At 63.4% G+C, this 24747-nt stretch overlaps 3 protein-coding genes across 10 annotated transcripts in view; 1 reads left to right on the forward strand and 2 right to left on the reverse strand.

Moving 5' to 3' along the window:
* Positions 1-10438, forward strand: part of AAAS (aladin WD repeat nucleoporin) — a 49059-nt gene extending 38621 nt beyond the window's left edge. Inside the window, exons 2-18 of one of the 2 annotated variants that reach the window (XM_064498744.1) lie at positions 1356-1375; positions 1944-2079; positions 2556-2683; positions 3247-3302; positions 3658-3749; positions 4114-4160; positions 4955-5053; positions 6000-6143; positions 6261-6381; positions 6515-6639; positions 6897-6957; positions 7121-7211; positions 7831-7924; positions 8077-8144; positions 9358-9439; positions 9673-9757; positions 10046-10438. In XM_064498744.1, coding sequence (XP_064354814.1) covers positions 1957-2079; positions 2556-2683; positions 3247-3302; positions 3658-3749; positions 4114-4160; positions 4955-5053; positions 6000-6143; positions 6261-6381; positions 6515-6639; positions 6897-6957; positions 7121-7211; positions 7831-7924; positions 8077-8144; positions 9358-9439; positions 9673-9757; positions 10046-10186 — 1557 coding nt within the window. In that variant the 5' untranslated portion in view covers positions 1356-1375; positions 1944-1956 and the 3' untranslated portion in view covers positions 10187-10438. Of the gene's footprint in view, positions 1-1271; positions 1460-1943; positions 2080-2555; positions 2684-3246; positions 3303-3657; positions 3750-4113; positions 4161-4954; positions 5054-5999; positions 6144-6260; positions 6382-6514; positions 6640-6896; positions 6958-7120; positions 7212-7830; positions 7925-8076; positions 8145-9357; positions 9440-9672; positions 9758-10045 lie in introns of those variants that run through there. The other variant, XM_064498745.1, reaches the window with a different exon arrangement.
* Positions 10439-12014: 1576 nt separating this feature from the next.
* MYG1 (MYG1 exonuclease) lies at positions 12015-14828 on the reverse strand. The gene is made up of 7 exons (XM_064498757.1): positions 14605-14828; positions 13898-14010; positions 13663-13822; positions 13392-13541; positions 13181-13303; positions 12711-12892; positions 12015-12592 (listed from the first exon to the last, which is right to left on the reverse strand). The coding sequence occupies exons 1-7, from the start codon at positions 14794-14796 to the stop codon at positions 12406-12408; spliced, it is 1107 nt and encodes a 368-aa protein (XP_064354827.1). The 5' UTR covers positions 14797-14828; the 3' UTR covers positions 12015-12405.
* Positions 14829-15736: 908 nt separating this feature from the next.
* The window catches only part of VDR (vitamin D receptor), a 36542-nt gene continuing 27531 nt past the window's right edge, over positions 15737-24747 (reverse strand). For all 7 annotated transcript variants that reach the window (XM_064498736.1, XM_064498735.1, XM_026119541.2 and 4 more), the window contains 6 exons: positions 19733-19917; positions 19067-19190; positions 18493-18664; positions 17774-17925; positions 17175-17291; positions 15737-17019 (listed from right to left, as the gene is read on the reverse strand). In XM_064498736.1, coding sequence (XP_064354806.1) covers positions 16760-17019; positions 17175-17291; positions 17774-17925; positions 18493-18664; positions 19067-19190; positions 19733-19917 — 1010 coding nt within the window. In that variant the 3' untranslated portion in view covers positions 15737-16759. The remainder of the gene's footprint in view (positions 17020-17174; positions 17292-17773; positions 17926-18492; positions 18665-19066; positions 19191-19732; positions 19918-24747) is intronic.

Genomic DNA, 24747 nt, shown 5'->3' on the forward strand with positions numbered 1-24747 from the left:
CCCCACGCTGTCGGGCCACTCCGCCCCCCATTTGTGGGGTTTTCCCCCCAAAACGGCAGCTCCCCCAGCACCGCTCGCCCTGGGTGGGCTGCCGCCGAGGGGAGCGTCCAGCCGCGCCAGCGAGCCCCAAACCCGGGGCTGCCGCGAGCATCGACCGCCCGGAGCCTCCCAAACCGCGGCTCGGCTTTGGGGGCACCCCCTCCTCACCCCCCAGGACCCCCCTGAGACCCCATCAGGGACACCCCGAGCCACCGGGGAGGAGGGCGGCGAGGTCTGCGGTTCCCGGCGGGGCACGTGGGGGGGTTGAGCTGCCGCCGCCGCGTCCAAGGGAAGGGAAGACGGCGCGGCCGAGCCAGGCCTGTGGTGGCTCTGATGTCTCCCAGCGCTCGGCGCCGTCCAAATCGTTGTCTCCTATCAAACCCCGCTCGCTCCGTAATGGGCGAGGAATGCAGGGCCTCCCGCCGCAGCCCCCTCCGCCAGAGCGTTTATTTAATATCCTGAAAAAATTAAAATAACTTCTGTGGCCGCTACGGAAAATACAGAGATAAATATAATAAAAGCGAGCCGAAAACGGGAGGGAAGGAAAATGAGATCCCGAGAAGAGGAGCTGGGAGCGCTCCAAGCCGGAGGGGCTGGGCTGGGGCGGGGGGAGCAGCACCCAGCGCACTGCCTAGAGGGGGGCGGGCACCCCTGGGACCCAAGCCCGGGGGTGCAGAGGGGTGCACCCATGGGAGCTGTGCGGGGGAAGGTATGGAGGGATGTGTACACGCGTGGGGGTCGTGCGTGGGCAGGCGGAGAGCGTGCACGCGTGGGACCCGGGCACGGGGAGGGGGGGTGAGCACGCCCCGACCCCCCCAGCCGCAGGTCCCGCCGTGACTCCCCGGGGCGGCGGGGGGGTGAGCGCGGTGCAAGGCCGCTGGGTGCCCCGGGGACCCCACGGGGGCGGGGGGCGCCGGGAGGGGGTTCCCCAGCGCAGCCCCGCTGCCGCCACGTGCCTTTTTCCCGCCACCGCGGGGGGCGCGCCGCCGCTCTTAAAAGGGCAACGCCCGCCACGGGGGTCACCCCACCATTACCGGCCCGTCTTACAGAGGAGGAGCCCCGAGTTTCTATGGGGTGGGAGGGACTAGCTGCGCCGGGAAGGACCAGCCAGGCAGCCAGCTATCCGTGTGGGCCGCCCCCATGCTGCTGAGCGGACGGCGCTGAGCGCGCCGCCGCGGCCCCTTTAATTCCCCCCCACCCTCCGCGCCGCCGCCGCTAGGTGGCGTGGGCGGAGGCGGCCGCGAGGAAGTGTCCCGCGCGGGCACCCGTCGGCCGCGGGGATTGGCCCGTGCGGGCACCCGTCCGCGCGCCCAACAGCCGCGGGAGGCGCGAAGGGGTGAGAGGGGCAATGGCGGCGCGGGGGGCGACGGCGGGCTCGAAGCGGGGCTGCGGGGCATCGGCGGGGCAGTACAGCGGCCGGGTGCGTCTGTGAGGGGGTCAGCGGGGGGCAGAGGCCCGGGGTGGGGGGGGAAACAGGGGCAGCGGCGTGTTTGGGAGGGGGGCGGAGGCGATTTGGGGGGGGCAGAAGGTTTTGGGGGGTGATGCTGGGGCGGGGTCGCTCGTGAGGGCGCTGGGGGGCTGCAGGAGGGGTGGCATCTAGGGCCGGGGGGCGGCTGGGTGCAGGGGTGATACTGGGGAGCTGCTGGGGGCGAGAAGGGTGCTGGGGGGCCATTGAGGGGTTAGTTTGGGGGCAGAGGGCACCTGGGGGGGGGGTTGCAGTGATGGGACCCCTGAGGGCAGGGGATGGAGTTTGAATGGGGTCCCCCCACCCCCTTTCCCCTCTCAGCCCTCCCCTCCCCCAGGCAGAGGGACTTGCTGGGGGTCAGACAAGGCTCCACTGGTCGGGGGGGGGGCAGCGTTTTCCTCTATCTGAGTGTAATTTTTTTACCCCCCTCCCCCCCCAGGACCTGCAGCAGGATGTGCTCCTTAGGCCTGTTCCCCCCGCCGCCGCCCCCCGGGGACATCACCCTCTACGAGTTCAATAACGCCCTGGTGTGCGGCCACCTCTACGAGACGCTGCCCCTCGCTTTCCAGAGCCAGGTGAGCACTCGTGGCACTGCGGTGGCACCCGCCTGCCCCCTCAGCCGCCGCTTGGGCTCCATCCCCTAGTGAGGGGGGACAAGAGGTGCAGAAAAGGGCAGGCCACCCCCTTTTCCTTTGCCAGCCTCTGTGAGCGAGGGCTGCAGGGAGGCCGGTTGCTTTATGCAGCTCTGGTTTGTGCTGAGACAGCAGGGAGCACCGCTTACCCCGAATCACCCGCTTTCCCCCCTTTCCAGCAGCCCCACATCTCCCCCAAAGGTTACCCCATGTCTCAAGGGGAGCAGGCTCAGGCCTGTGATATTCTCCATCCTCCCCCCTGCCCCCCCAAGTCTCTACTCCCCCCTTTTTCTCATGTCTATGTTTGCTTTCTGGGGCTGGAAGTGCCTCCCTGCTCCGCAGTCACCCTTTGCCCTGCTGCCCCCCAAACCCCCCCAAGCTCAGGGGCCGCACTCACCGCTCGCTGCCTGTGCCCGCAGCTGGCCGACCTGCCCGTCCTCAGCCTGCCCAAGGAAACCCTGAAGGCTCACAGCCGCCTGGAGCACGGCACCAAGCCCGCCTTCATCCACCACCGCGAGTCCCTCTGGAAGCGGTGCATCAACGCCTGGTGAGCGCGGTGGGGAAAGCCGGGAGGCGGCAGCTCGTTCAGCAGCCCGAGCTGCCTCGAGCTCCCTTAGGAGCTGAACGAAACCCGCTTTTGTTCCCTGGCCTGGAGCCTCTTGATCCTGGAGCACAGCAGAAGCCTCCACTCTCCCTCACAAGCAGCAGGAGAGTGTGTTCCCCCCCCCCCCCCCCCCAAGGCCTCACCTGGTGCTGGGCAGGCTGCTCCCACCTGGGGTTTCTGGGGGTCCTGGAGAGCTCAAGGGGGGTCATAATATAGCCGAGAGCTCCGTGCAGCTGGGGGGCCGGGCTGGCAGTTCCAGCACCTTCAGCCTTGGCTTGTGACTAACAGACAAACGCCCGCAGCTGAGGGGAGAGCTGGTTTGGGGGCCCCAGGCTGCACCGGCAGGTGAGGGGGGATGTAAAGAGGATGAGGAATAGCTGTGGGCGGGGGTGAGGCTGGGGAGAGGTTACCCGCAGCCCTGGAAAGTGCTTGACGCCCTGTGTGATGCCTGCTGCCCCGCGTGTCCCCTCGCGGGAAGGAGGGAGACTGAGAGCTTTCTGTTGCAGGCGGGACGTGGGAGTGTGCGGGGTGCTCAACGAGGTGGCGAACGCCGAGGAGGAGGGTGAGTCTGGGCTGCTCTCAGAGGCCCTGGAGACCTTTCTCCTGGATCTCTCCAGCTCTCGCTTTGATCCCTTCGTTCCCTTTCCTTCCTCAGCCTAGTGACACTTTCTGCACCACCTAGCAAGGAAGGTGCTGTGGCTTTGCCCGTGCTGCTTATCAAAGCTGCTAGAGCCGCTGTCTCACTGAGATTTGGGGACCTGGGTTAAATTCAGTGCCTTTTGGTTTTGTTAAATCAAATCACGCCTCACACGTGTCTCCATTGACCCTCCCTGGCCTGTAGGAGCTGACTGCGCCTCCTCGGCTCTTTGGCCCTCCTTGGAAGATCGCAAAGCACTGACGACCCTTTCTCTCCCCAGCTCTGCAGTGGGTGAAGACAGGATCGCGCTACGCCCTGGCCGTGTGCCACTGGGTCTCCTCTCTGCACGGCTCCCTCTTCCCCCACTTGTCGGTGAGTTTTTGGGGGCATTAATCCTCATCCCCAGGTATCGCTGCTAGAAGGCAGCCGTTGCATGTGCCGTTGGCTTTGCTGGTTTGGCTTATGGGTAGGTGGCTCACATCTGAAAATACAGCAAAATATTCCGCCTGGCTAAAAGCACCACAACACTGCGAGTTTTCTTTGTCAAAGGGAGGGAGAACAGAGCGCAGCAAAGTGCTCCTGAGGGTTCAAAACTCGAGGCGGGGTGAGAGGGAAGGGGTTTGTCTGGACGTGGGGAAGCTCCTGACTCCCGTAACGGAGGCAGCTCTTGTTTTCCTCACGTGTGCGCTGCCAGATCAGCATTAACTCTTCTCCCTGTCTGTCCTCTTCCCTAAAGCTAACCAGTGAAGACATGATCGCGGAGTTCTCCCAAGCGGTGGACTGGTAAGTCCTGCGCGTTGAGCCACTGCCGTGCCGTGCATCTGTGACTCTCATACCTGTGGTTTCAGAGACCTGAGCTGGGTCTACGCTCAACGAGACTCTGAGTCTCTCTGGTCTTGCCTCTACGCTGCAAAATGGGGTTTATAGAGCTGATCAAAGGGCCTATGGGCACAAAAGCAATGACAGAAGCAGCCGATGTTTTTTTGTGCTGTTTCCCCAGTAAGGGGATGTCCAGGAAACTATTTCCCCATTGCCTGCCCGTGGTTACCCCACTTGTTGTGTGACAACGCGGAGAGGCAAAGCAGGCGGCCCCAGTGCCATGGAAGAAACAGTGCTAGATCACATCAGGGCGTTTTACTCCTTCCATGGCTTCAGCTTGGAAGCTTCCTTCAAACAGCGACCATTGACTGTTTGCTAAGTAGGTGCTTTGCAGACCCCTGTGGAAAACTGCCAGGAACAGGCAGTTTATCAGAGGAAAGTGTCTTGCTCAGCAGTGAAAGGGGAAGTTTTATTTCGCTCATGACTCTGCGCGTCAGGGAGAGGAGGGGTTGCTCTGACACAAATCGCTCCGGTGTCGTTAGTGTGCCCGCTCGGCTTGCGAAGCCTCGTCTGAAAAATCCTTCCTCCCTCTGCTTCCTGGTGAACTGAACTGCCAGATCTTTACCGGCCCTGGGGGGCTGCTGGGAACGGAGGAGATGGGTCACGTCTCGTGCTTTGGGGCTTGTCACTGCTGTCTTGAGCCGGAAACCCTGGTCTGCCGCCCAGAGTGTCTCACCCTGCCCCGTCCCTCCCGCCAGGGCCGGCTGCACCATCCGAGCCTTCGCCTGGCATCCCCACACCAGCAAGTTTGCGGTGGCTCTTCTGGACGACTCCATTCGCGTCTACAACACAAACAGGTAAGGAGCGTTGGGTCTGCAGGTGTTTGGGGACATTCGCTGCCTCTGATTCTGCATGAAGTCCCACAGCCCTGACCGCTGTGCCTGGTGCCTCTCTGTCCAGGGCACAGTGGCTTCCCTGGAAAGCTCTGCTCCTCAGGGAAGCCTGTCCACTTCTGCAGATCCCAGCGTTACATCTCCTCCTGGTTTTTCCCTTTCAAATCCGCCTCTAGCACATATGATTCATCCTGTGTCACTGGCCAGCGTTGCCACAGTGTCTGCAGTCAGGCTCTGCTCCCATCGGCACTGCCTATCCCCAGAATTTCTTGCTGTGCAGCAGGAGCTCTGCTAGGACATTTCCTAAGATCTCTGATCTCATTTGAGCCTTGTTTTCTTTCTTTCCCTCCCCGCTCTGTGGCTCGGTCGCCCCAGAGGGTGGGCTGCCGCAGCGCCCGCGGCCTAGCTGCGCTCAGCAGGCAGAGCAGCTCGCGGCTCTGGGATGGGACGTTCCCTTCCCCTCTTGGGCATCACTGAATCTTATTTCTGCTGCAGGTCTCCCTGCTCCCTGGGCGAGGCTAAGCAGACATATAAAGCCCTGCTTAAGAGAAGACTCACCCGGCTCATTCTGAAACCCTCCCAGCTTTCCCCCGCTGGAGCTTTCTCCCCCAGCTGGGATTTCAAGCCAGCAAGTGCCATATCTCACCCTGGGCCTAGGCCGTGGGCAGCACGGGGCATGCCGCTTGATCGCACGAGGTGTGCGGCCGTCTCGCCGGCTCAGAGTCACCTGGCTGGGGTCTCCCCTGTCCCCCCGCACAAGGATTCCCCCTCACCCCATGCTCTTAGGCCTCCACCGCGGTCGGTGCTGGAGGGAGGACGCTGGGAGCTGGACGGGGACCGGCCCCGGGCGGCGGGAAGACTCTGATCCCTGATTTTCTGGCTCCGGTCACTCTTCGCCCCCCTCCCGCAGCGCCACCATCCCCACGCTGAAGCATCGCTTGCAGAGGAACGTGGCCGCCATGGCCTGGAAGCCGCTGTGCGCCTCCATCCTCGCCGTGGCCTGCCAGAGCTGCGTCCTGGTGTGGCACCTGGACCCCACCTCGCTCTCCACCAGGTAAGCGGCCCTCCCTCGCCCTGCCCGCGTGGCACGGCCTGTCACCGGGAGCCCGTCCCTCCCGCGATCAGCCACGGTCTGCGCCGCGTGACGAAAGCCGTCCCTCCTTCCCTCCAGACCCTCGTCCGGCTGCGCCCAGGTGCTCTCCTACCCCGGGCACAGCCCTGTCACCAGCCTCGCCTGGGCCCCCAGCGGGGAGTTGTTGCTTTCGGCTTCGCCGGTCGACACGGCCATGTTGGTGAGTAAGGGAGACCGCGCGGCCCCTTCCGGCGTGGTGTATTTGGATACGAGGACTGCCGAATCCTCCGCTGCGTCACCTAGAAATGGTTTGGGTGCGGTTATCCTCCAGCCCCCCGCGTCCCCTCCTCTAGGTGTGGGATGTGTCCACCGAAAACTGCGTCCAGCTGCCGTGGTTCGGGGGCGGCGGTGTCACTTACTTGGCTTGGTCACCAGACGGCAGCAAGGTCCTCGCGGCCACCCCCTCGGCTGTGTTCAGGTGAGCTCCCAGCCTGTCCCCGCTGCTTTTAATGTCTCCAAACAAAGTGGATTTGCCCTGTGTGTGTCCCAGACTGCTCCCTTTCCTGCCTGTGTCTTGAGAGGGGAGCAAAATTGATGGTTAACTGGGTCTGATGTCTAGAGCTTCTCTCAGAGAAGCAGAATTGGGGCAGCTCACAATGTGTCTGACCCCGAGTTAGGCTGGAAAGGGTAGAAACGCAGTTGGTCTCGCTCACTTCGGCCCTGCCTCTCTTCCAGGGTGTGGGAGGCTCAGATGTGGACGTGCGAGAGGTGGCCCACGATCAAAGGACGCTGCCAGGTATGACGGGGTCAGCTGAGAAAGGGCACTTCCCACCCACGAGGGGAAGAAACTCCCCTGTTTCCAGCTGGCTCTGAAAAGTCTTTTGCAAAGTGCTCTGGAGTGAGAGCTGCCGAATCCCTGGCCTCGTTAGCTGCTTTTAACGTGCCTTTGCGTCCTGCAGACGGGGTGCTGGAGCCCTGACGGCAGCCGACTGCTCTTCACTGTGCTGGGGGAGTCCGTCATCTACTCCTTGTCCTTCTCGGAGTACAGGGGTGAGTCTGCCGGAGCAAACAGCGGAGGTGAAGCTTTCCAAGAGCTGCTTCGTAAGCGATTGTCTTGCTTTCGGCCAGGGCTGTCTCTGGCCAGATAGGCTTTTTATTTATTAGGAGCATTTCACAGCCTGCTGCCTGTGAAGTGACCCAGGCAAAGCCAGGGCACCCGGGGGAAGTGTGTGAAAGCAGCAGATTCTCAGGAGTCTCTCAAACCGGGAGCCCTTCCTGGGTGCTTTGTCGTGGTGGGGGTGGGAAGGGGAATAGGACAAAGCACAGTGTCTCTGTAGTGTTGAATTTTTTCCCTCTCCTGTTGTCTCTTGCTCTGACTTATGACTTTATGGTCACACACAGTTTGCAGGGAAACTTTGACAGTGCACCTCTGTTTTTTTTCCATGGAAGCAGCTAGTCCCCATATTTGTAGAGGGAAAGCCTCCCCTGCCATCCATCCTAAACATGGGGATGCTTCTGGGAGAGGAGCAGGTGACTCAACAGCTACTCTGAGAAACAGAGAGAAACTCTGTATCATTTTGTAAACACAGGCACAGTTTGGGGCATTAAAACAACCCACGTAGTAATTTGTCCAGGAAACTGTGAGAAATGACTTGGGACTTGGTTTCAGGGGAGATGCAGGGGCAAGTGGGAGGATCGAAAACAGCTTCTATCGTGGCAGACCTGTCGGAGACGACCTTCGAGACGCTCTACGGGGAGGAGAGGTGAGGACCGGCTCTGGGCTTTCCCCTAACGGGATGCCTGTTCCTACAACCCGCCTGGGAGGCGGAGGGGTCCGCACCCCCGCTTGTCAGCCAACCGCCGGTGCCGTTAGCTGTGGGGAGGGGGCTCTCACTGCTGCTTGTGCCGGTTTCAGGATCGGAGGAGAGGTGCACTCCATGGCCTGGGACCCCAGCGGCGAGAGGCTCGCGGTGATCATCAGAGGTAAAGGGAGAGGCTCCCCCGCCTCACCCGCCCCAGCGCGGGCTCCTCCTCGTTCCCTGGCTTTGCCCGAAATCCCCCTTCCAGCAGGCGGAAGGAGCGTGGACCCTGGTGGGGTGACGGAGCTGGGTCCGGAGGGCAACACCCGCGCTCCGTCCTGCCTTCTCGAGGCTTTCTTTGCTCCTCGGCTGTGTCTGCTCCTCTGTGTCCTTGGAAGTGGCAGTCTGGGAATTGGATGAGTTCCCTCCCCCCTTTCAGTCGGATGAATCACCTCTACAAACCACCCCGCAAGGTCTCTGTGTTCCCACAGTGCCCACATTAGGCCGGGAGCCCGACTGGGCCTCTCGGCTCTGTTTTTGGAGCAGCCCCTGGGATAATCGAGCTATTCAGGCCCTCCTGGCTGCAGCCGGGCCCAGGCCCTCCCGAGACAAAGCAGACCTTTGAAAGGGGACCAAAACGCCGAGCTGGGGGTGCTGCTCGCCTCAGACTCCCTCCCTGCAAGCCACCAGCTGGGTGACATCCGAAGCAGTGTCAGAAGTGGCTGGGCCCAAGACTCGGCTGCTCCAACCACTCATTTCTGTGCGAAATCCAGTGTTGTGCTTAAAGCCGGGTGGGGAAGAAAGTGAGGGAAAAGACGAGGGGTACCACAACTCCCGTTCCTTGCCCTCTGCTCATCCTGCGTGGATCTCGGTGCGGAAGCTGCACGGGGGTGAGAGGGACTGAAAATAACCTTCACGTTTTGGAGCCGCGAGCCAGGCTTGGCTTCAACATGCTCCTGTAAGTGAGCTGGAGCAGGACGTTGCTGAGGATGCCGAGGACGAGGCCTCCGAGCGTCCTGCCCTTCAGAGCTGGGGAATTTCCAAAGGAGTTGCTCCGTCTGGTGCCCAAACCCTTCTCCACCACATCCACCTACCCGAAGCCCTTGGAGTAAAGCCTTTAACTCACTGAAGTGTCTTTGAAAGCCCCTTGCCTGGGTATTGCTCATCTTGGTGCGAGGAAAAGGAGGTCCGAAGCCAGCTTTTCCCCAACCTTTGTGGCTGCCTGCCCCAGTCTCCGTAGTGTCCAGTTCCCTCAGCTGCTCCCCACAAAAACATGACCTTGCCATCCCGGTCTCTCCTCAACAGGCCTTTCTGTGTGCCGGGCTCCGACGTGGGCGCCCCGGCTGTTGCTCAGACAAGGAAATGCCTCAGTCGCTTGTTCTCTTTCCCTCCTGCAGGGAATCCCGACGTTCCCGAGAGCCCAACAGTCATCGCAGTGTTTCGCACCCGCAACAGCCCCGTGTTTGAGCTCCTGCCCTGGTGCGTATTGGCGGGTTAAGTCCCCCGTAGCATCGCGGCTGGGAATTTTCTCAGGCAGGGTGCTGTGTTTTGCCCCAGAAATGGTCACGTTTTGGACAAGCTGTCCATTAACCAGCTCAAAATCCTCTGCTTCTGGCTGTTCTTGCCCGATGCTCGGTGCAGTGGGGGCTTAAACCGCTCTGCTAACCCGATGCGAGCGCACTGTAACCGGGGGCTTTTCCTTTTCCTTCCAGCGGTTTCCTGCGAGGCGAGCAGGGGGCCCAGCCTCAGCTCATCGCTTTCCACCCCTGCTTCAAGAAAGGCGCCCTGCTGACCGTGGTGAGTGCGGCCCCGGCTCCGGGAGCGGCCCCGTTTTGGCCGCTTCCCTTGCGCTTCCCCTTGCTGTACCCTAGTGAGCTCAATCCGGTGGCCGGAGGAGCTGAGGAGCCTTTCCCAATGTCCCTGTGGACAGGTGAGGATGAGGAAGGTGTCCTCGCCTCAACTACAGGGAGGAAGAGGGGGTGACGCTAGGCTCAGCTTAGGGCCCCGGGTGGAGGGCGGGGATGGCGGAGCCGAGGGCGGCACGGAGACACCCCAGACCCATCTGTGCGCTCCCGTTCCCTCCAGTGCTGGTCCACGGGGAAGATCAGCCACATCCCCTTCTTCTTCGTGAGCGCCCAGCTGCCCTGCTTCAGCCCCGGCCGCAGCCCCGTCGCAGCCATGGCCAGCGCCAGCGTGCGGGAGCAGCCCTTGTTCTCGGAGCTGTGACGGGGCGCCGACGTCCCCCAGCAGCCTCTTCCGCTCTTCCCAATAAGCCGGGACTGGGATGTTCCCTCCGCAGCTGCGTCCTCCTCCCGCGGGGACGCGGCGCGTGGAAGCTGCTGTTGGCCTCCGGCACCTTTGACTGTCTCAGGTTGGCAATGGGGCCTCCCTGTTTGCCGCACGCGCCCGGCAGAGGAAGGCAGCCCGCTTCGCGCGGGGCTGCTACTGTACAGATTAAAGATCGCTCTTTCTACCTGATGCCTCTTTTCCCATCGCGTCGCTCTTTCCTCGCCCGGGGAGCTCGTGGTTTCCGCACGGATGAGTTCTCAAAGCCTCGTGGGCTGTCGTTCGCGCTGGGGGCTCCAGTAGTGCTTTACAGTACCAAAAAGAGGTTGCAATGACAAGGACTTTCTTTTTCCTTCCCTTTTCTGTGCCTTAATTATAAAAGAAACCCTAAAAAACAAAAAAACAGATTTAAGGCATGACAGCATGTTTGTTTTAAAGCAGCTGGAGCCGTGGATCAATTTTCCCTGGGGGAAGGCCAGGGCAGGAGCCGCCAGGCTTTGGCTCGAGGTGGGAGCGAACAGCCCCTTCCCCCGGTGCTGGCCAACCCCCCCTCGGCCGAGCAGGGATTAGCAGAGGGGCAGCTGGGGGCAGCGCAGTTAATCCCTGGGATTGCACACGGCTAAATCCTGGGATTACACAGTAATTGCTCTGCTAAACCCCAGGGCACAGAGATGACGGGAGCGGTGAGGGCTCTGCTCGCTGCCCGCTGTCCCCCCGTGTGCCCCCATCCCTCGGCGGGGATTTCTGCACCCCAAATGGCTGCAAACGATCACACCCCCCCTTCCAGCCCGGCAGCTCAAGTCCTTCCTGCCCCGGCATCGGGAAGCGGCAGCCGGGATGGCATCAATCCCGTCATGCTGCAAACCACCCCCCCAGACCGTCGTCTCCCCCCCGCCAAAGCCAAGCCCCATCCTGGGGCAGGGAATCCGCATCCCGGGGGAAGCCGGATGCGTTAACCCGGCTGGAAAGGACGGCGGTGACCAGCTCTAGCGGGGCCACGCGTTAGTGTCGGGGCTGGGGGGAGAGCGGAGCAGAGCCTGGACGGAGCCGGCACGAGGATGGGGGGTTAAAAAAGGAAAAAAAATAGAGTACGAACCCACTCCGGCTTCCCTCGCGGGGCCAGTTCGCTGCAGGACGGTGCATCGGGACACCGTGGGGCGTCAAAGGACGGCGCGGAGTTGCTCTTCCTCCCCATCCTCCTCCTCCTCGGGGCTCGGCCGCTCGCAGGGCAGGGACTTGAGGTACTGGAGGTGCAGGCGGGCCTCGGCGCGGCTCCGCCGCACGTAGCGGCCCACGTAGGCGAGGACGGCGGCCGCCCAGCCGCCCACGGCCACCAGCACCGCCAGGTCGGCGGTCCTGGGCCGCCCGCCCCGGGGTGCCCCCGGCGCCAGGCTCTCGTTGCGGCCCAGGGGGGGCCCCGGGGGGGGCTCCCGGGGGCAGCGGCAGCCCCAGGGGCGGCCGGGCAGCCCCAGCGCCAGCAGCAGCAGCAGCCAGGCTGCCCGGCACGGCCGCATCGCCCAGCTCCGGGCGGCAGCGGGAGGCTGAGAGCGAGGCGGGGGGGGGGGACTCAGTGCCCTCCCCACGGAGCCGGACGCCTGGGTCCTCCCCCAGCCTGTGGAGGGGGGGGTGAAATGGGTCCGGGGGGGCCAGGACACCTGGTCCTAACCCCCCTCCCCAGGCTCCTTCTCCCCTGGGCTGTGCCCTGCACAGGGCACACGCACGCTATCAGGGTCCCCCCCCAGCCCCATTGCCCAAGCAGCGACCACACTGGGAACGCACTGGTTTTTACTGGTATTGGGGGTGGGAAGCCATCGAGAAAGATACATAACGCGAGTGCGAGGAACCTTCTGAAAAACGGATGCAAAAAGCCTCCCGAATCCAGGATTCGACCAGGCTCAGCCCAGCCCCGCGCTGGCACTGGGACCAGTGATGCCCCTGCGCTGGGAGGGAGCCCCCACACTGGGAGGGAGCCCCCGGGGCCGGGCAGACGCCTCGGCCCGGCCTCGCGTCTTCGCTGTCCCGCTTCGGCTGCTGCAATCCCATTATGTGCGCTGAGCTGGGCAGCCTCAGCCATCCCAGCAGCAGTCTGTGGCCCCCCCTCCGCGCTGGATGGGGGGGGCCTGTCCTGGCCCCGTTTGGAGCAGTCCTGGGGGAGAGATTTAGCTGCTCCGCGCCTCCCCCCCTTGCCGCCACGCCAGCGTCCGCCGGGCCATTTCCAGGGCCCCCTCCCGCGTCCGGTTGCCTCCGATGAAGCCGCTGGCGTGCACGAAGACGCAGCCAGGGATGCCGGTGAGCTGTGACAGAGCCTCGTCACGGACGCCTCGCCACGGCTCGGGGAGAGGAAGGCTGCCGAGGAAGAGGAAGGCAACGGGCGTGAAAACGCGCCCCGCCGCAGCCCCTTCCCCGGCGCGTGGGGTTGCTCGGCCACGGGGGACGCCCGGGACGCCGCGGGCCTGGGTCTCACCGGCTCTCGAAGGTGTGCGGCCCCGCCGGGACGCTCTGCACCCTCCACTGCCCGCCGCGGTCGGGGTAGAGCACCAGCTGCAGGGCCTTGGGCAGCGCCAGCTCCTTCTCCAGGCCGAAGACGTGCTCCTTCCAGGGGCAGCCGCCCTGCGGCAGCTCCAGCACCTCCCCGCTCGCGTCCACCTGGGCGCCGGGGCCGAGGCTGAGCGCGCGGGGCCGGGACGCCCGGCTCCTGCCCCCCAGCTCGGCCGTGCCTCAGTTTCCCCCCACTCGACACCAGCCTGTCTAGGTCCTCGCGCTGCTGGCGCGGCCCACGCGGACTGTGCGGGGAGCGCGATCACGCACGGGCGTTTTGGGGTGCAGGAGGGCATTGCACAGCCATGCACGGGATATGGGGGGGCCTCCCTGCTCCTCCAGAGCTCGCCCCCCACTTTTGGGCCCCGGAGACCCCGAAGCCAACGCGGGGGGTACCTCGAAGCGCCGCCGGACGGCCTCCTCCACGAGCGCCCGCGCGGGCAGCCAGGCGCGGTGGTAGTAGTCGAGCCGCTCCATGAACTCGCCCCCGACCAGCTCCATCGCCCGCTTGAACCCGGCCTGGGGGACGGAGCCGAAGGTCAGCGGCAGCACGGGGGGGCGGCAGCTGTCCCGCGCCCCGCCCCCCCGTCCCCGGCAGCCCCCGAACCTCGGTGTCCTGGTCGGGGTCGTTCCAGCGGGGGTTCAGGTGGCCCACGCGGGCGCTGAGGTTGGTGGTCAGGGCGTAGCGGGGCTCCCCGTCCCGCTGCGAGATACCGTTGTCAATGGCGTCGATCTCCTCCACGAAGTTTTCATACAGCTGGGGACAGCGGGGAGGGGGGGGACGCTGTGGGTCAGCCCCCGGCACAGCCCCCACCGCGGCACCGGAGGAAGCCCCCACTCGGGGGTGGCTTTGCCGTGGGGGGCTCGGCGGCCGGTACCTTATCGTAGAGCAGCGTCACCACGGGGCTGTCCGCCGGCAGCCCCAGCAGGCCGCCGAGGATCTGCGAGCCGAAGTGGCAGTAGACCAGCCCAGCGCTGCTCAGCTTCGTGGTCCAGGGCTTGTCGGGACGGAGGCACCGCATGGACTGCGTGAAGGACCTGCGGGGCGGCAGGGTCAGCCCCGGGGGGCCCAGGCGTCCGGGATTTGGGGGGGGGGGGGAGGGGGGCTCTCACCTCTGGTGATGGTCGTAGCGGTGTCTCTCGGGGTCGTACTCGCCCCCCACGTCCACCACCACGTCGCACTGGGCCAGGCGCTGGGGGTCCCGGGTCCGCACCACCTCCGCGTCCTGACGGGGGCCGCGGGGGTGAGACCCGGGTGGTCCCGAGGTGACGCCGGGGTCCCCAACCGGGGCGTCCAGGGATCGGCCCACAGGGCAGGGCGTGGGGCACAGCCCGGGAGGGGGGGGGATCCTGGTGGGGAGCTGGGCCTGGGGAACTGGGCCGGGAAACGGTACTGGGAGGGTCCCAGGCCTAGGGAACCGGGCTAGGGGGGGGATCCCGCGGGGGGAGGGGCCCGGAGAACCGGGCTGGGGGGGGATCCCGCGGGGGGACGGGCCCGGAGAACCGGGTTGTGCTGGTCCTGGGGCACCGGGCTGGGGAGGGGGTCCCGGGAAGGGGGGCTAGTCCCGGGGCACCGGGCTGGGGGGGTCCTGGGGGGGGGTCCAGGCCCAGGGAACCGGGCTGGGAGCGGGGTCCCGGGTCCGGGTAACCGGGCTGGGGAAGGGGTTCCCAGGCAGGGCTGGCCCCGGGGCACCGCGCTGGGGGGTTCCTGGGCGGCCGGGCCGGGGCACTGGGCTGGGGGGGGGTGTCGTGTCCCCGGTGCCGGGGGTCCCGGCGCTGCTGGCGGCCAGGCCCCGCTCCCGCCGCTCGGGAGCCCGTACCCGGTAGCGCGGCAGCAGGCGCAGCAGGTAGCAGGCCAGCGCCTCGTCGCAGTGGAAGGTGCCGTCGTGGGTGCCGATGCGCGGGACGGGCTCGCAGCGGGGCCGCTTGGCCCCGGCCCCGCTCCCGGGGGCGGCGGTGGTGGCGGCGGCCATGAGGCGGGCGGCGCGCAGCGCGCCCCACATCCCGCGCATGCGCAACCCCGCCCCCGCCCCGCCCAGCGCACGCGCAGCGACCCCGCCCCGTGCGCCGCTGTGGGCCGGCTGCGCATGCGCCGTCTCGCCCTCCTGCCTGCCCCGCCCCGCGGCCGGCTGCGCATGCGCCCTGCGCAGCCCCCAGCCCCGGGAACGGGGGGACGGGGGGGCGGAGCGACAGGTCCGGGCGGGGCGACGTGCTCGGGTGAAGCCGCCCCCCCCCCAGGGACCCGGGGACCCACACGGGGACACAGGGACACACACAGGGACAGACATAGGGACAAAGGGACGGACACAGGGACAGACACGCAGACACAGGACAGACACAGGGACAGACGTGGACACACATGGACAGACACAGGGACACACACATGGATGGACACAGGGACAGACGTGGACGCACATGGACAGACACACGGACACAGGGACACACACATGGATGGACACGGGGACAGACGTGGACGCACATGGACAGACACACGGACACAGGGACACACACATGGACACAGGGACAAAGGGGAAGACACGTAGAGACACGGACACACGTAGACATAGGGACAGACACACAGACACACGTGGATGCAACGACAGACACAGGGACATGGACACACAGAGCAACACAGGGACAGACACAGGGACAAAGGGATGGACACAGGGACAGGGACGTGGTCACAGGAATGTGGACACACATGGACAGACACATAGACACAGGGACAGACACATGGCCAGCCCCCCCCCCCCCCCCACACACACACACCCCCCACACCCCAGACAGCCCTGCACGGACACACAGCCCGATGACAGCCGGACACACGGACAGCCGCCCTCACTGGCGCAGCCATGGACAGACACACGGACACGCACAGGCAGACACGCGCACAGGCAGACACGTGCACAGGCAGACACACGCACAGGCGCCCCCCAAAAACCAGCCGGGCGCTTTCCCCCCACATCAGGTTTATTCACCAGGAGCCTCCTGGCCCCCCTGATGCCGCGCGGCGCCGCCGCCTCCGGCCTTCCCCATCCCGGAGACCTGCCGGCCGCGGTGCCGGGCCGCTCCGCTTGGCCGCTTTCGGGGCAGGCGAATCCCGGGAAGCGGGATGCGGCTGGAATTCTCCACCAGGAATTCCCGTGGCAGAGGCCACCTGCTCGGAGACTCAGGGTCCAAAGGCACGAGCGCACCGGGGCCGCGGCGAGGCTGTGCCCCGGGAGCAGCCGGAGCGGGGATCGGGAACGGGACGGCTTTCCCCTGCTTCCCGGGACACGCCGAGGGCGCTCGGCTCCCGCAGTCCCCGGCCGGTGCCATCACAGCTCCCGCCACGGCCCCAAATCCGCCCCCCGGGGAGGTTTGGCTCCGAGCGGGGCCGGTGACAGCCCCCCGCTCCCTCAGCAGCACTCCGCTCCCTCCTCGCCGGGCAGTAGTGTTGGGAACAGGAATTACGGCACATCCAGCTCTCCCTGCCGAGGGGTTGGGATAAATCCACCCCCCCGGGCCCGAGCTGAGCCCCGGCGCATCTCTGGCCTCGCAGCAGCTCGCTGGAGCGGGTTTGCCTGGCAATGCAACAGGGATGCAGAGCCCAAAGCTCCTACCGTGGCCGGGGTGACCACGGAGTTTTTTTTTCAAAAATTTCCAAGCAGCCCGAGCTTTTGGTTCAGAAAGAAGTGGTTTGAGGCAGCCCGGCACGAAGACAGCCTCGAGACGTCCATAAAGGGATAAGTCAGCTCTTGCAGACGGCGGACAAGCAGAAACGTCATTCACGGAGGGGGAAGAGGGACCAAACGCAGAAGTGGGTCTGTCGCTGCAAACCCAGCCGCCACGGAGCAGAAAACGAAGCAGAACTGCCAGTAGTGTGAAATCAAACTGTCTACGTACAAACTCCCACCCGGGGTCGCATCCCTCTGCCTCCGGGAAGCCGGGCTGACTTATCCCTTTATTCGCGGGCGCTCAAGCCCAGGCGCGGAGTCAGGATATCTCGTTGCCGAAGACCTCGAGCACCAGCGGCGTGAGCTGCATGCTGTGCTCGGGCTGGAAGGAGAGGCAGCGGTACTGCTTGGAGTGCTCTTCGTTCAGGCTCCGCAGGTCGGCCAGCTTCTGGATCATCTTCGCGTAGAGCAGGCGGCTGCCGGGCGGCGGGTGCCGGCAGCGGATGTAGGTCTGGAGGATCTCCGAGAGGCGATCCTGCAGCGACTCCACCAGCGACGTGTCCTGCACGCCGGGGCGATCTAGGAAAGAGCCCTGCCGTCAGCACGCACGCGGCGTCACCCCCTTCCTCCCCGTACCGCAAGGGCAGAGAGGCGAAAAAGGGTTGTATTAGGGGGGTGAGCGCCTTAGCAGAGCAAAAACCCGGCAGATTAGCAACCTCCGAGCTTCCTCCTACCTGGGGAGAGGATGCAGATGGCCATGAGGAGCACGTGCTCTTCTTCGTGCAGGTTCAGCTTCTTCAGGCTAACCTGGAACTTCACCAGCGGCTCGAGCAGGTCCATGCTGTGGCCGGCTGCAGAGAGAAAGGGCCCTTTAGCATGGTCTGCTCTGGGAGGAGATCGCAGAGCCCCTACAGCTGAGGGACGAGAGCGGGGGCAGAGCAGCTTTCCAGCCTTCACGACAGCTCGGTGCAAACCGAGCTCAAGCCCCGGTGCGGGGCAGGGAGGCTGGAGACAGCTCTGAGTCACCACCACGCTCCCGGCTTTGTTTTCCTTCAGGAGCTGACGGCTCTTCCAGCCAGCCGGGCCGACCGCAAGACACACACGCGTCCCGCAGCGCGGGGCTCGGAGGATAAACAGAGCCCAGCTGACATCAGGAGGGGGCTCAGCCCGGCCGTGACACCGCCGAGCTCCTGCTAGCTCTCCCCCAGCTTGCAGCCTGCCACCGCGTCTCCGTTTCTAGACTACTCAGCGTCGGCTTTGTGCATCCGAATTTAAGGCCAGGATGACGTTTCTTGGCCTGCTCCAGGCCCGGTGGCGAGCCCAGCGCCTTTACCTTGGGTGACGTCGCTGATCCGGTACTTGAAGTCGTTGCTGCCGCAGGTCCACGTCATGTCCTCCAGGCTGAAGGACTGGTTTGAGCGCAGCATGATCACCTCAATGACGCTGGATTTCAGCAGGGCGATCTGGTCCTCTGCGGTCAGATCCCTGGGTGGGGGGAAAGAGGGCGGCGTGAGACTTCCCTGATGCGCAGAGGAGAAGTCCACGATGTTCACGCATCAGGTTCTCTCTCGGTAACCTGGTCCCTTTGCTGCTACATCCTGGGGCCATCCCAGCTTCTCCCGCTGCCCGAGTTTCTAATGTAATTAAGCAGCAGGTGGTTCTGCAGCCACATTTATTGGGTGGCATCACCCAGAGCCCTGGGCACCGGCCTCGCTCTCGCTGGGCTGGAGTTAAAGAGCATCCACGGTTCTTCACAAACGGGGATGGGGACAGCTTGCTTGGCCTTTGGCGTCTTTCTCAGGAGCTCAAGCGTTTTGCTGACAGAGCCCAGCAGAGCAAGGCTGAAGACAGACAGAAGAAGAGCAGAAAGAAGGGCAGAAGACAGAAAACACGAAAGTAGCAACAGAGCTATGAAGGGAACAGAGCTCAGCGGACAGCTGTGAAGATGAACGGGAGAAAAATGAACTGGCTGTGAAGGGTGGGACAGAAATGCATCAATTCCAGAGGGCAGAAAACCACCATGGACTCCGTGTCCAGGAGCAAATGTCTCACCTGAATCCCGGGATCATTTTGGCAAAGCCGATCACCTTCTGTATGCTGTAGCTGACCAGGTCGGCCAAGTGCGGGAGCATGGAGAGGTGGGAGAGGTCGATGTTCATGGAGGTGCTCTCGTCGTTCTCCTCGGAGAGGACCAGGTTCGAGAACATCTGGGGCTCCACGGACTCTGCAGAGAGGGAGACGGTCAGGTCAGAGGACGCCTGGGCCCCCGCGGGCCACCGCGGGCGAGGGCAGGGACGCCAGGGCGGCGTGAGACGGGCAGCTCCCAGCATCCATCCTGCCGGGAAGGATCTTTGCATCGCGTCCGTGCGGCTGCTTCCGAGATGGAGCAGGCGAGGTGCCTCTGGGAGCCTTCCTGCGCCCAGGCACGCAGAGGTCCGCGGGGACAGCACTTCACACGCTTTCAGCTCGCAAACAGCCCTCTCACCCCCCCCCAGGCAGCTCTTACAGCTAAATAAATTCTCCAGAAGAGGAAAAACAAGCGTCTAAACGGCTCGATTTAGATAAACCCGCTGCACTCGGAGGCAGCGCGTGGGCACGCACCACCCACCAAGGGCGAGCGCGGTACCTGGAAACGGGTTGAAGGCATCGGAGCCGAAGAGGTCAGTGGAGTCCTCCGACGACAGGTCCTGGGTGAGGATGGAGGAGGACCGCGTTGCTGCCCTGCTGCTGGTGCTGCTTCTCACGGGCGGCTGGAAGAGAGAGCGGGACGTGAGCAACGCGGCTGGCAGAGCGATTTGGGAACTGTCGTTTGCCCGCTGCCAACGGCATCGAGATGTTGGCGCTGGGACTTTTAACCCCTTTCCTGGTGCCGTGATTAAATCTAGTGAGAACTTTGGGGGGTGAAACAGGGAAGGTGCATCTGAGAGGGGAACTGCTTGGGTTTGGGAGGGCAGCAGGGACAGGGAAGGGCTTCTGCTTGGTTTCCCTGGTGCAGCCAGCGGCCAGGCTCTCCGGTGGCTGCGTATGGGCAGGGGCGAGCGGGAAGTTTGCCCGCACTGCCCAGGGGTCCGACCCCCCTTTTGAATTGAATATTCAGCATGTGCCAAAGATTTTCAAATCCTGGCAAATAAAATCTGCTGCTTCTGCTCAAAAGCAGAGCTCGCACCGAAGCGGAGAGCCCTCCACCGCAATCACTGCTGGTTGGGTTTCCCAGCAGGCAGCTGCGACGGGGGACGAGGGGGCCACGGCGGGGTCCCAGCAGGGCACTCGGGGCCGGTGGCCCTGGCCGTACCCGAAACTTGGTGAAGTCGGAGTAGGTGGGGTCGTAGGTCTTGCGATGGGCCTCGAGGAGGATGTTGATGACTTTCTGCTGCTCCTCCGAGAGCTTGGGCTTCAGGCTCTCCTTGAGCGCTTCCTCCTCCTTGCGCTTCAGGATCATCTCGCGCTTCCTCTGCACCTCCTCATCCGTCAGGATGACTGCGGGGACGGCGCCGGGGGGGAGAAAAGGGACAAGCGTCAGGAACCGGCGCGGGGAAACAGGGACTGAGCCGACCCCGGGGCCGCCTGGCAGCATCCCCAATCCATCGTTAAACCCGCATCGTCTCCATCCCAGGTTTGTCCACCACCAGCTCACGGCTTGCTGCTGCGAGGGTTTGCAGCCCCCCGGGTGCTTTTAGGCATCAGCGCTGCTGCACGCCTCCCCGCGACGGCAACCTCGCCGTTTGCTCTGTGCTTTCGGGAAGAAATCGCCGTCCTGCAAGGTGCAGGCCGGCGGGTCCGTCGCTCCGGCACGCTTCCCGCGCCGTTTTCGGCGCTGACAACAGAGGGAGCCCGATGCGGCCGCGTTCGGCATCGCTCGGCCTCCGGCTGCCGCGCTGCAGCGGGACCGGGCAGCCCGGGATGTGGCAGCACTCTGCAGCTCTGCCCATCGCAAAGATTTTTAAGCTATGGGGACACTTGAGCATCTCCCTGCTCCCGCGCAGGGATATTTATTGCTTGTGTTACGGGTGACATCCCTGGGCAGCGGCCACGGGTTGGACCCAGAGGTGATATGCAACGTTTCTCCCCATGTACTTTGGGAAGGGAAGCATCTGCCAGCAATTTCCCCTGTTACCTTTAAAAAAGCTTCAAGATATGAATAGCGCAAGGAAGAAGATCCTAAATTCTTGCATCGCAGCATTGAAATAGAAGAAAAGTGGCAGCGAACAGTAACGATTTTATACCTTGACTCAGTGTAGGGTAGCGACCGCCTTATGCTCTCGACCGAAGCCAAAAGCACTCAACCGCTCCGAGCCAGCGACGCAAATTAAAAGGCAGCTCCTAAAAACAGCACTGTGCGTGTGTCAGGACCTCATTAGCTTTTTAACTGCTCACGATCAAAAACCCAAGTGCATTAGCTGATGACCGGAGACTTTCCGCCCGCCTTGGGCCGCGAGATTTGACGCTGGGTGGGTCGAGGTGGACGCTGGAGCGGAGAGGTTGGTGCAGCCCCCGGGGAGACGCGGCCCCGGGCTTGAAGGAGCTGCTTGCAGCCCTCGGTCCCTCTGCCCTGTTTCACCGACAGCATTTTTCCGATATGTTTGCAAACTTGCACAACCCCAGGGAGGACCGAAAGGTCTCGGCGGCGGGGGGACGCCTGGGCCGGGCTGCGAGGTCGCTTCCGCGAGCGGCGCGGTGGGGTTAGCTCTCGGGGGGACGGCGCGATCGGCCCCCGACCGCAGCACGAAGAAGCGGGGGGTAACCACAGCCGGGCACAACCACGGATGCCAGGGGTGGAAAACCCAGCAGGGAGGAAGGGGAAAACATCAGATCCCACCTGGGAGCTGCAGGCGATGGGAAGCGTTCGGAAACGAGGATCGGGATCCACCGCCCGCAAGGAGAGGGCTCAGGGCAGGGATTATCGCAGGCATCTAAATTAAGCAAATCTGGGATCCTGCAAATTTCCAGACCCTGCAAGCTCTGGAGAAGTTAGGAAACACCCACAGAGCGGTTCGGAAAGAGAACGTTTCGCCGTCGGGATGAGACCGCAAGGCGTTCCTCCACTTTTGGGGGCCTGCTGCTTCGGTCCCCGACTGCGGCTTCAGTTCGACCTTGTTGCAATCAGCCCCCTTTAAATGCTCAGCAACGGGAATGGTTGGGAATGCGCAATGGCGCATCGCAGCAGGGGATAACGGGATGCTACGGGCCGCCCGGCGCACATCTCCTGTATGCGGGTTTGCACAGAAATCAGAGAGGAGGAAAGCTCTCGGGGCGAGAAAAGCGAGGGGCAAACAGCAGCGGCTCTCCAGATGCTCAGCCCCCGCCGGCTTCCAAGGCTGCTCTAATTACAGAGGACGCCGGACGTTTATAGCGTGCTCCAAGCCCGCGGGGAGCGGGGACGGCTCCCAGCCGGCACGGGAACACCGAGCTCGGCCGAGTGACGTTTTCCGGACAGCCGCAATCCTCCGGCATCGCCGCTTCGCCGCCCGGCCAGGCACCGACGTCAGCGCGGGTCTCGGAGGCCAGGCATTGCACAACGCCGCTCCCTGCGCCGGGGAATAACATCCCGCGTTTGGGGCGCCGGGGACTTTTCTTCGGGTTAGGAATGGCAGCCGATTCGGGGAAGCGGGGGAGAGCTGGAAACGCCGCCTCTCCGGCCCCGCGCCGCGCTGGGGAGGGCGATGGGTTATTAAAAACTGAGCTGAAAATAGCTTTTGGGTGACTTTTGGGGTCTCCACGCTGTGCAGCAAGGACACGGCTGGGGTTGTGCAAGGAAGATGGGTTCGGAGAGCGTTAACCCCTGCCAATCCCGTCCCCCCCCAACCCCTTAGCTCTGCCCTGCCAGGCGGCCACCCCTGCGCATCTCCCCGGGATGCTTTGGGAATTTCCCCCCCCTCCGCTTCCCCTTTCTCCTCCGCTCCCTGGCTCCCAGCTGGCAGTATCTCTGCCCCGTCCCCCTCCCCTCCTGGGGTTTTCGGCAGGGGGGGGTCACAACCGCGGCCCCGCGGCGGGAGAGCCGAGCACAAGAAATTCCTGGGAACGACTAATGCGGAGGCGGAAGAGATAAACCCAACGCAGCAGGGACCCCGGCCGGGTCTTTCCCCGTTATCCATCTTTCTGCTTTGGAGCAGCAGCTCCAGGGTGGCCGAGGGGAAACCTCTCCCCTGTCCTGGCACGTTATAAACCCTGCAAACCCGGTAAAAGCCGGGGGAGAAGGAGCAGAGGCACTTCGAGACGTGACTCACCCCAAGGCTGGGGCGGCCATGGAGACCCGTTGGTGTTTTATTCCCGTTTATCCCATCGCTGGCCCAGCCACAGCCGCCCGGCGGCAAAGCACCCCGGCGGGAGGCAGATCCCCGCTGCGGAGAGCGGGACGGGGCCATCCGCACGCCCCAGCCCGCCCGGCCGGGCCAGCAGCTCCGTTCCCGGTGCCATGGGGAGCCGGAGAGGCTCCTGACACCGATTCAGCATGAGAGCGACCGCGGTGGGTGCTTTCGAACCCGATTTAAGGCGTTTTTAGCCGGTGCACCTCTATCCTGCCGTGATGATGCTTTGTGGGATCCAGCATGGACCACTCACATCACTTTGATGCTCGACCTTGGAAAAACGGTGGTGAGCAAACGGGGCAGCCAGGCGACGGCAAACCTGCCCTGCTCGGTGCCGTCCGAAAGGAAAAGCTGCGGAAAAGCGGAGGAAGGAGCGTTTTGAGGCACCGCTCGCCGCTGGACGGAGCTCGCCTTCGCTTATCGCCTGCTGCCAGCCCCGCCAGCTCGCCCTGTGCTTTACCCCACGCCGATAAGACAGGCGGAAAACCACAAATATTTGCTAACGTCGCCTGCGGACAGCGCGGGGCGAAGCCTCAGCGTTGCGGCCAGGCTGTAAATCAGTCCGACGGCCTCGCCCGCCCGCTGCCGACAGCCCGCCGCTGCTCCCGGAGGAAAACCGACCCACCGCGGCCTCCGTCACGGCAAAGACGGCTCGGAGGAGACGCTGAGCCCCCGCAAGAGTTTAAAGATGCCCCACTCGACTAAAAATAACAGCAGCACACTTTGTTCCCTTTCGTTGAAGCGGCAAAGTCCACGGGAAGGCTATTTTTAGGCTCTCCAGGTTAAGTTTCACTAATAGAGCAGCAGTTCGCTAACCGGGGCGTTTGCAAGTTAACCCCTGCGGGAGCTGGCGCATCCCTAGGACCCGTCGGGGCTGGGAACGCGCTGGAAAAGCCACAGGACGAGTCTCGAGAGCTAATTTTCAAGCAAAAAGTGCCTAATAGTGTCATTTCAACCATTTGCAGCCCCCAGAAAAGCTGCTGTTTTCTCAGATGCAGAAATAAATCCCACAGCAGAAAAATACCGAGTGTGCGTGTTGCACGGAGCTTTTTTGGGGCTGCTCAGCTACGAGGAGTTGGGCTCTTTGCTCTCACTCGAACCCTTCACACAGCTTAAGACACGAAACCAAAGCGAGTGGCTACTTCTGCAGGGGAAGCGCGGGCTGTAACAGTCTGCGCTTCCCTACAGAGCAGCGACCGTGGGCTCACACATCCCTGCGCGCGCGCCGAAGACGGGTGTACGGGGTGTATTACCGCGTCTTTGTGCCTCTAAGCTGGCAGCGATGCCCCAAAAAGAGGTAAAAAGATGCAGGGATCTTTTATCCATTAAGGATCTGCTCAACCCTTAGGGATAAGTGGGAATTTAGGCACGTGTTTTGCATCGGACCTGCAGGTTCTCGTTTTCGGGAGGACGCGCAGCTGGGCTCCGGCAGCGCCCCGGGTGCTGTTTGTTCTCTACTCGTGGCGTAAGGCAGCAAGCGCCACTTCAATTTTCCGAGCTGGGTCCCACTTTTCAGGCCCATCAATCATACGAGCTGATGTCTTGTTTGCAGAGTTTCCTAGCAGAAGGCTATTATTTTGGTTTGAACGCTATGTGAACACCGGTCTTCTCCTGAAGCCTTAGGATGTGGAAAGAGTGTGTACGTAGGAGGAAGCATGTCAAACAGATTTTATTTTTAAGAGCTGCTTGTCTATAAATATCATTGAAGAAAATAAATATTTGGACAACATTAGTCTGTTTGGATTGGGTTAAAATCTACTTTACTTCCCTCTGCTATTTGCTGAAGTCTCTGCCGCACACGTGGCCAGGTGGCCAGGCTCACGTTGCGAGAACAAGGATCCGAAATAAAGGCTAAGGGATAACCCGGAGCAAAGCGCACACAAACGCCACGCTCATGGAAATTCATATAACGCAGAGTGTCAGTGCTGCGGGAATCCCACCCAGTTCTCACTGGATGGGGGCAGGAACACGCAAAAACGTGTTGCGAGAGGACGGTGACCTT

Source organism: Dromaius novaehollandiae, chromosome 28 (genome assembly GCF_036370855.1).
Source record: "Dromaius novaehollandiae isolate bDroNov1 chromosome 28, bDroNov1.hap1, whole genome shotgun sequence".
Classification (NCBI taxonomy): Eukaryota; Metazoa; Chordata; class Aves; order Casuariiformes; family Dromaiidae; genus Dromaius; species Dromaius novaehollandiae.